A 10,049-nucleotide genomic window follows, 5' to 3' on the forward strand; every position below is an offset into this window, starting at 1 on the left:
AAGAAGTCCACTAACAACACTTGCGATTATAAGTTAGACTTTTGTTTTCCAGTTGTTGTTCTATACATACTTCTGCTGATTTTTTTATTAATAAAATGAAATGTGCAAACAAATGTAAGTTCTTTCTATTCTAACAATCACAAGGCATTAAGTATTTAGTATTTTTGATCTATTCAATATCAATGCCTTTTTTAATAAAAACTGTCAGACATGTCATCATAGAAATTCACGAATTTATCAGAAAAGCTTTTTTGGCCGAAAATTTTGGTAATCACAATAAAATATGACTGCGATTTCGTTTTCATCTGCATGTACTATATTTGAACCGGAACTTTTCCATACATGTTTTGCCGAATCTCTGTATGATTTAGCATATCCTTTTGGATATCCCGAGGTCAACTCGACAGCCCCGCTACATTCCTCATAGCCTGATCCCCATGGTCGGCGACAGTAAGCTCGACAGGCTATCCCACACTGATCTACAGCCGTAAAAAGTACTTTGGTTGGGTTCATATCCGGGTCTTTTACGGCTATAAAGGTAATTGCTTCTGTTACCGGTTGTCTGTTATCAACAAACACATGGTCTCGGTAGGTACCGTCATAACTGAGTCCAATTGAGGTCACACGAACTTTTACCAATCCAGATTTATCATTTCTACATTTGCCAATTTCTGGACGTTTCTTTAACGGCTTTCCATTAAAGAATTCAATCCATTCTCCAGTTGAATATATATCTTCATCGGAATATATACCGTCTTCGTCAACTTTGTAGTTAGTATATTTAACGTCACCATGTCGGACATGAACAACTTTTACTGGAACAAATACCCACAAGTCAGTTTTAGATTTACAGTTGATAGAAAATGTGTTTTGTATTGGATACCCATCACATGGTTTTTCGATTTCCGGAATATAAAATTCTTCTATAGTCCAAGTTGTTGGAATAGTCGGAATTTCTTGCACAGTTCTAGATTGTGTTTGTCTTATATGCTCAACTGGTCGTGGAGTTGGGCGAACGTGATGGGTTTGCGTAACCCAAGCAATATCCTCAGGACGAACCGCAGGACGAACCGCGGGAACAGCTGGCCATGTGACATTTTGAATTATAGGACGACCCGTCATTGGTTGGGTTCTATGTTGTTGAAAACGTCTTGGTCCATGCACAGTCTCGACTTGAATCTCTTGCATCATGTTCCGTTGATGATGATTGCGAACGGATCTTTTCCCAATATGATGGGTTGTCGTTGAAGTAGAAGACTCTCTTATAACTGTGTAAAACATTTCACCGGAGGAAATCATATCATATGTTAAAGTCGGAAAGTCGGTGGGTGTGGCTGGTGGTTTCATGTGAGAGGGTAATCGATCTGGAAAACATTGGTACATAACCTTCATCATTTGTGTTGGTGTTATTTTTGGAAGAGCAGCAGCAGATCCCTTTGAAACGCAACGTTGGGTGAATACATTACACGTTAGCCATTGAGAGCCACAGTTAGGGTCTCTGTAACTACATTCTGGAAGTGGGGCACATGTATAGTAATCATCAGTCCAAAAATTTCGGTAGCCATCTTTGTTTTTCAAAAGCGTACCGTGGCGAGATGGAGATCTTTTATTAGGGAAACGTGGAAGATTTATCATTATATCGTCTGCTGCATGACCATCTGTGCCAGGTGGATAGTCGTCGACAGGGTCAACGGAGCGACGCTTTAATTTTTCCCTAAATTGTTCCCATACACAATCAACATAAGCGTGGTGCATAAAGAAAATTGGATCCGATGGTGCTACTTTTATATCGCCCATCTGACCACCAACATATAAGTGAACATTATCATGTTGACCTTCCAAATCTACCCCAAATGTATCGTGGTTATAGTGGTTATTTATCGTGTCTTGGACTCGTTTCATATCCATGAGCTGGCCCTGTCCGATTGCTCTTGTTAATTGTCCAGTAACGGTTATCCAGTTAGCAAATGGTCCTGTTTTTACCGATCCATTTCCATTACCAGCAAATAAATCCGTCCAGATGACAGAATCTGTTGCATCCGTCATTTCTGCATCAAGTGATGAAGCCCAATATGGAAGCATCACACCAGGTACCTCTTCTTGAAGTGCTTGTTCATATCTGCAAAACATCATGTTTGAAAAAAAAATATACCTCTCTATTTAACGTACAAAAATTAAAACAAATCCGAAACTTAAACATTAATCTACTTTCGAAGTCACCAACATTTTTTTTGTACGAACTATAATTTTTCTTAATTGCCTTAAAATACCAGAAAGGAAAAGGGAAAATATCTTAATTTTTTGTGATGATTTGTTTTTAATTTGTCAAAACGAAAAACAAATGGACGAACATATATAAGGTTTTGCTATTGTTTAACACTGATGAGTCTTATGTAGACAAAACGCGTGTCTGGCGTATTAAATTATAATCCTGGTACCTTTGATAACGTTTAAGATGTTTCAAATGAGAGTCGTAAATGATGAGACCTAACTAAATGTTATCTATTTCGAGGAACGATCAAACAGTAAAAATCACAAATGTTAATTTACTTGTTTTCTGTGTGGTATCCAACTGTTCCTTGATTAAATTTTATTTTAAATCAGACACTTGACTTTTAATCCGTTTTGGTTGTCTCTGATTTGCTAGTATATTGGCAATGAATTAGATTTCATTGCAAGGACGTTAGTATAGATGTATCGAACAGAAAAAGGCAAGAACGGTAACATTCATAGGCTTCGGACTACGATATCTGGAAATCGGAAGGAATAATAGTATTACAGACACAACAACAGTTACAAAAAAAACCCAGTTGTTATATAGTCGCAGGCGAAATAAGTTCTATAGAACCTACAATATGAGGACCGGGATACAAAAGAACAATTCTATTTGAATGTTTTCGTATCTAACTACGACTATCTTCAGTTGTCTGACGACGGAGACTACTTACAAAAATAGGAAATAACGATGCCAGCCTAGAAACGCGGGTCCTCTATGAGCAGCTGTCCCGGCTAAACCACGATGGAATTCTACTAACGCATCATATTTGTTTGGTGTTATGGCCTGGAAATAAAATGACATAATATCTGATAGATTGATAGCTAGAAATACGTTCTCAGAAAACGAGTGGGAGGTAAATACCCCTGAAGTTGATCTCACACATAACACGTAGCCATAACAATTAAAAATTTCAATTGCTGAAATAACGAATAAAATTATACTGTTGGCTAATTCAGATGATTTTATCAACGTAGGTTATTTAAAGGTATTGATTTGATCACGAGCAGCAATTTATATAACAAATAGATAATACAGACACAGTGTATTTATATGCGGTCAATGTAACTATTGAAAGGTTAAATCTTCTTGACAAAACATACAAGAATGCAAAGGAAGTCAACTACTTATAGTGCTCTAAAATTATTATTTCTATATAATAGGACTATTTGAAAATCCAATTTATATTATTTAATTTTGGAAGGTGTGGAAATATCCCTTTGGGATTTTTTTTACCCGAATTTATAAAAACCAGAAAGAAAAGAAAACCTCACCAATAATCTAATTTCAAACAAAACTGGAAATTAGCTTTATATATTTACATAAACGCCAATACTAAATAAAAGTAAACTTTGTCTTACAGTGTTTCGTTTGAGAGCATTAACTGCTCTATGATAATTATTTCTTTCATCATCTGTTAGCATTCTGTATTCCTTTCTTATCCCCTTTTTCTTCTCTGCATGTCCCCACAATTGCCGACCTTTTTGCATTTTCGTATTTACTCTGTTTACCGCCAGTTGAGCAAACCACTTGATTGTATCCTGAGATGTGGTTCCGCATTTCAATTTATTTTTCCACATAAAATCTAACATACATGTTCCAATAGCTTCTTCGTCGGTAAGAGTAGGACGAGATTCTTTTTTATCTTCCAGACATTTTTTCAAAGTAGAGGGTAGCGGTATGGGTTTTAGTTTACTCTGCACAAAGACTGTACAAAATCCACTCAGTGCTACCAAGAATATCTAAAATAATATCATACACTGTAGTAGTTTTAAGAAAATAACAAATTAAAATAGATATATCGAAAATGGAATATTTATATAAAAACAAAAGTGATATGATTACCAATTAGACACTACCGAACAGACTAAGACCTTTTCACTTCTACTTATAAGATTGTTTGCTTTTGGAATATTGAAAAGGTTTATATTTCATGCGTAAAAGGTGGAGATAAATTAAAGCAATAGTAGCATACCGCTGTTCAATAGTCATAAATAGAATTAATTGAAACAAATCGAGCCACAACCCCAAAAACAGAGGGAAACATCCCCATTATTAGAGGAAAACAACTGAACAACAGAAACACTGAACTGCTACAAAAACAAACGTCAGCAAACATAGAAATATACCATGGACCCTGTTGTTATACGAAAACATTGAGATCCAACCGGTTCAAAATTAAACTTAGTTTGACATTTCAAAAACACAATTCTTTGGGTTCTTTGATATGCTGAATTGGAACAAGTTTTTATATTTTTTGATTTTTTGTCCAGTTCAAATTGGTCCAAATCGGGTTTAAGATAAAAAAAAAAATGTTTGATTTCAACAAACATTGAATATATGGGATTCTTTGATATGCTGAATCTATAAATGAGGGACGAAAGATAACTCATAAATCGAAAATAAACTGACAACGCCATGGCTAAAAATGAAAAAAAAAGACAAACAGACAGTGAATAAGCAACACGAACCCCACCAAAAACTAGGGGTGATCTCAGTTGTTTCCAGAAGAGTAAGCAGATCCTGCTCCACCTGTGGCATCCGTCGTGTTGCTTATGTGATAACAAATCCGGTAGGTCATTTTCATGAAAGGGAAGAAGATTGTAGTTACGACGTAAGGAACATATCCGATATCATTTGTGAAACGGTATCCATAACGGTCAACCAACTCGTGATGGCGTCCGTAAAATTTACGAAGGAATAATTTCAACCTCACCATTTGGAACTCTTGGTTTAATAGTTTCCTTGTGGGCAGCAACCCTCTATCAAGAAAATCATGATAGGAAATGCAAGCACGGGAATATCGTATCAATTGGAAGATATATACCCGGTATGCAGGTGCTGCTGGAATAATTTCTAGATGTAAGTAAAGATATGAGGCCGACTTAACTGTATCTGTAGTATCCTTTATCTCTAGTTCGATAGGAAAGATGCGTTCAACATAGTCACCAAATTTTGAATTATTTAGTGAAAGAACATTATCTATATAGAGTTAAAGGATATTGCTAACTTCTTATATTTCTTCCTAAGAAGTTCCTGTATGAAGTCAGTCTCATAATAATAAAGAAACAAGTCGACAAGAAGAGGGGCACAATTTGTTCCCATTGGAATGCCGATAGTCTGCTGAAAAACACGTCCTCCGAACGTAACAAATATGTTGTCAATCAAAACATCAAGCATCTTGATAATGTCAGTTTCAGAGAATTTTTTGTTTGAATCAGAGTGATTCTTTACAAAGTAGGATTTATCCCTCTCTAAGACAAGATACTTGTATCTACGTTGGCCATTCTTTTTTTATGAAACAAAGCAATAACAACTCTTTTAATTTGTCTTTTAGTTTGGAATGAGGAATACTTGTGTATAGTGTAGAAAAGTCAAATGTTTTGATACTATTTCAAGATGAAAGAGAGTTAGATTGTATGTACTCTAAAAGATCCTTTGGAATTTTTAAGTATCCACATCTGATTCACGCCACCTCTAGAATAGTCAGTTTCACAATAACTTTGAAGCCCGTCTTTGATTGCTGATAAAATAGATGTTAATAATTTAGAAAGAGTTTTCGTGGAGCACTTGGAAGACCCAGCAATATACAGATGTTTGTTAGGACACTTATGTAGTTTAGGTATCCAATACAGTGATGGAAAATTAAGTTCTTTATCTTTAGTTGAAATTCCAAATGAACATAGAACAGACTTATGATTATCCAGGATTTTCTCTTTGGTAAGTGTCGTGAGGGTATATGTTGAGTTTCCAAGTGAATTGTCAATACCTAATTCGTTTATCAAACAGTTAATGTAATGAGTTTTACACACAAAAACGATGTTGTTTGGGGCTTTATCTGCGGGACAACAAAATATTTGTCATGGAGGTAGGATAAGTGTTTCGCAACATTTTGGGTCTTTAAAGATTGACGTAGCATGGGCATTGATAGACCCATTATAATAGTACATTTAGATTTCTGATATTAGTCCCCGTTATGTAATTGATCAAATCATCAAAGAGATTCAAAAGATTCAAAATCAAATTTTATTTAATTTCATAAAAAAATGAATTCTATTGATTCTTTGATATGCTTCAAATCTTACCATGTATTTAGATTTGGGATATTAGACCATTAAATAGGTAAATGTTAAATTTCAAAATTTGAAGTTCTTAGATCACATCCCTTCTGTGTCAGAAGCCTATGCTGCGTCAAACATTTAATCACAATCCTAATTCAGAGCTGCTTTAGCTTGAATGTTGTGTACATACTTACCCCAACGGTTCATGGTTCGACATTTGTGGTCGTATCATGCTACGCCCTGCAGAGCATTTCAAAATCTTTGTTTAACATATCCAGTCAACATCTTCGACGATTATTATAGAAGTGGAACATTACGACATTCATACATTGTTTTTTTTATATGACGAAGATCATTTATCTACTTCGTATTTTTGGAATACATTAATTGTCTAAGTTGTTTTACAAGTTATAATGTTGTCTATCAAATGTTTCATAATACTACGTATGTGACTATCCACAATCAAAACCACGCATTAAATATTCGTGATACGAGTTTCCCCCAGAGATGTGAATATAATGAGGTATAATCTTGAAAAGATACTTTAGAATAATGTTCTTTTGCTTATCAATAGCACTATCTTACTGAAGCACAATAGGTGAATAAGCAAAGCTAGTAATAGATATATTTTGATTGAATGATCAACAGTAGTATATCGCTGTTCAAAAGTCACAAATCGATTGAGAGAAAACAAGTCCGGGTTAAAAGCAACGGACATATATACCAAAATGCATATATTATTTTCAATGAAATGGCATGATAAAAAAGTTTTCTTTGAAATTGAAAAAAAAGATATGCCGGGTTCTCCCTATTATTCATCGACACCTACGGCACAAAGACTTTCATAATTATATCAGTGAATTAGTATTTTTCTAAAACCTTATAAACATAAAATTACAGTTTGTTCTTTTTATTTACTTATATAATTGCATTTAGCCAAATATGCTATAAAGTATTTCATGTTGAGATTTTCTGGTATCGGTTGTGATATTCTGGAACAATGTTGAGATCTTCTGGTGAATGAGACTTTCAACTATAGCTTAGTATCAATTACATATACAACCGTCAAAACATTCCAACTGTCAATTAAATCTTGTCTGTAGTTATGACTGCAGCTTCTAAAGAGACCTTTGGTTGTAATATAGTCTAAATAGTAAACAACTGTGTGTATTTAAAGTATTAAAGTTCTCGCGCTGAAGATTAATAGTCTAGCGTTTGAGATGCAATTTTGCACAGAAACTATAAAGTCAATAATGGTGTAATTGACATCTTCAAAAGCTAGAATTTATTCCTACATCGCTTATCTTTACATCTCAATAGCTAGCTTTTCGATATCTACATCGCTATACTTTACATTTGCAGTGCTGGTGTTAACATCAACACTGTACACTTTATCTACAGTACTTGGTTTTAAAAATCGTTTGCACGGGACAATTTGCATCCCCTGCGCTATATTTACATAATCAGTGCTTAACTGTGAATTTTCAACACTAGACCTTTATTCTGACAGCCTCATATCGTGGTATGGGGTTCCTTCTTTATAAAGAATACATAGACGTGCCACAGGAATGGGTCTCTTTTTCATTGTCAAATTATATATCAACCGGTAGCAATTTCACCAAAGTAAATGTCAGTGGGTCAGTTATTTTCTATAACGTTATTTCTATGTTTATAATCAACATGAACAGGAGTAAAACTGCAGATTGTAGTATTGATGTTTGAATGAGTCATTAACGCCCATTGTCTAACTACATGCATATTCAAGACGAGTACATGAAAATGTTGCACGAATATTAACCCTCCTTTGTACTAGATTGACCAGCCGTGTGTGCTTTTGAAATGAAATTGATGTACACGCCCACTTGTATTTGTGTACTTCTGATGAGTTAAGCCTTTTTCAACTTCAATTTTTCAATAGAACTTTATAAAATAATCTTATTTATACTTGAAAGGCATGCATTTTCTATCGGCAATTCTTAAAAGTGTATCTGTATTCAGATTTTAACTTACCACAGACAGAAAACATAAATAAAGTTAACCGTTAAAAGGTAAACTCGAACAGTACCGCCCACTGATAAAGTTTCTTTGTTCATTTTGGGAAATAACTATATTTTTACAATAGAAATTACATTTTGATTAGTTGAAATAAACTTTAACATAGCTATTTTAATAGTTTTTATCTTTATATAATAATAATGCACGCGTGTTGGGTTGTCAGTCATAATTAATTTAAACTTTGAAACCTAAGTGCCAATGTTTTAAAAGTAATATATGACACACAAGTAACCAGAAAGTCTCAACATTGTGACAGAAAGACTCAACCAATACCTTTATATCTCAACCATTTAGAATTTTTCATTTCTGTGCTAAGACTAGGCTTGACAATCAAATATTCTTGCAATTTACAGAAATGGTTATCGTAAAACGTTAAAAAAACCACAAATAATTGACATATTTTCTTGCTAAATCATTAATATCATTTGTATTGTAGTCCTGTAAAATTATGTTGTCATTTCAATGTTATATTTAACTTTGCCATTAAAGTGCGAGGTTTGGCATGCCTTAAAACCAGGTTCAACCCACCACTTTTATTCCCCTTTAAAAGTGTCCTGTACCAAGTCAGGAAGATGGTCATTGTTATATATTGTTCGTTTCTCTTTGTGTTGCATTTTAACGTTGAGTCGTTTGTGTTTTCTCTTATTTTTGAGATATTGAGATAAGACGTGGCACGGTACTTGTCTATCCCAAATTCATGTATTTGGTTTTCATGTTACATTTGTTATTCTCGTGGTGTTTTGTCTGATGATTGGTCTGTTTCTGTGTGTGTTGCGTTTCGATGTTGTGTCGTTGTTCTCCTCTTATATTTAATGCGTTTCGCTCGGTTTTGGTTTGTTACCCCGATTTTGTTTTTTGTCCATGGATTTATGAGTTTTGAACAGCGGTATACTACTGTTGCCTTTATTTATATAGCAGTTCTATCGGATTCAAAGAAGTAAACATGATAATCCGGAGGAGAAACGTGATTGTGACTTCAATTTCAGATATTTTGAATCAAGAAGAGACATATTAGTTACAATTATCATTTATCTATGGCATGACATTCTCCTATTTTACAAAACAATCATTGATTTTCAGTAAATTCACGAAAAGTCGACCTACCCTATGTTTATTTTGGATATTTTGAACCAGAAAAGCTCAACAGGAAGTGCCAGAATACTTTTTACCGTCTCAACATTTGGTTGAGATTAGATGGTTTACCAGGCGTGTACTTATAATATACGGTCATAAACCTTTCTTCTTTTTTATTTGCACCGCTACGAAATAGCTCAAAAGTGGCGCTTAAAAGTGGCGTTAAAACACCAACGATCAATCTTTTTACTTGCGATAGAATACAAAATTGTTCATACCTTTATGACAGGTTCCATTGTAAAGTGGTGGTTTCCGCTCAATATAGGTAAAACACCATCGTCAATGTCATGTAACAGATGGTTGTAGTCATTTTACGTGACACTTACCAAAGATGGCTAAAGTCCTTTTTTATAGGTAAAAAGCGTAGGAATTGCAAGGTTTCCCGCTGTTTTTATTGCTACTATATCATTAAATTAAGATCTTAATATATTTGTTTGGCATTTGTATTTTCTAGGATCAAACTTCTATAAAACGTACATGTCGGGTTCATTTAAGTACATATAGAATAAACGAAAACTTGGACA

General features: G+C 34.3%; 1 protein-coding gene across 1 annotated transcript; it reads right to left on the bottom strand.

Moving 5' to 3' along the window:
• Window positions 1–237: 237 nt before the first annotated feature.
• LOC143058250 (uncharacterized) lies at window positions 238–9,761 on the bottom strand. The gene is made up of 4 exons (XM_076231723.1): window positions 9,744–9,761; window positions 3,637–4,017; window positions 2,949–3,061; window positions 238–2,119 (listed from the first exon to the last, which is right to left on the bottom strand). The coding sequence occupies exons 1-4, from the start codon at window positions 9,759–9,761 to the stop codon at window positions 238–240; spliced, it is 2,394 nt and encodes a 797-aa protein (XP_076087838.1).
• Between the last annotated feature and the right edge of the window lie 288 nt (window positions 9,762–10,049).

Source organism: Mytilus galloprovincialis, chromosome 1 (genome assembly GCF_965363235.1).
Source record: "Mytilus galloprovincialis chromosome 1, xbMytGall1.hap1.1, whole genome shotgun sequence".
NCBI classification, from domain to species: domain Eukaryota; kingdom Metazoa; phylum Mollusca; class Bivalvia; order Mytilida; family Mytilidae; genus Mytilus; species Mytilus galloprovincialis.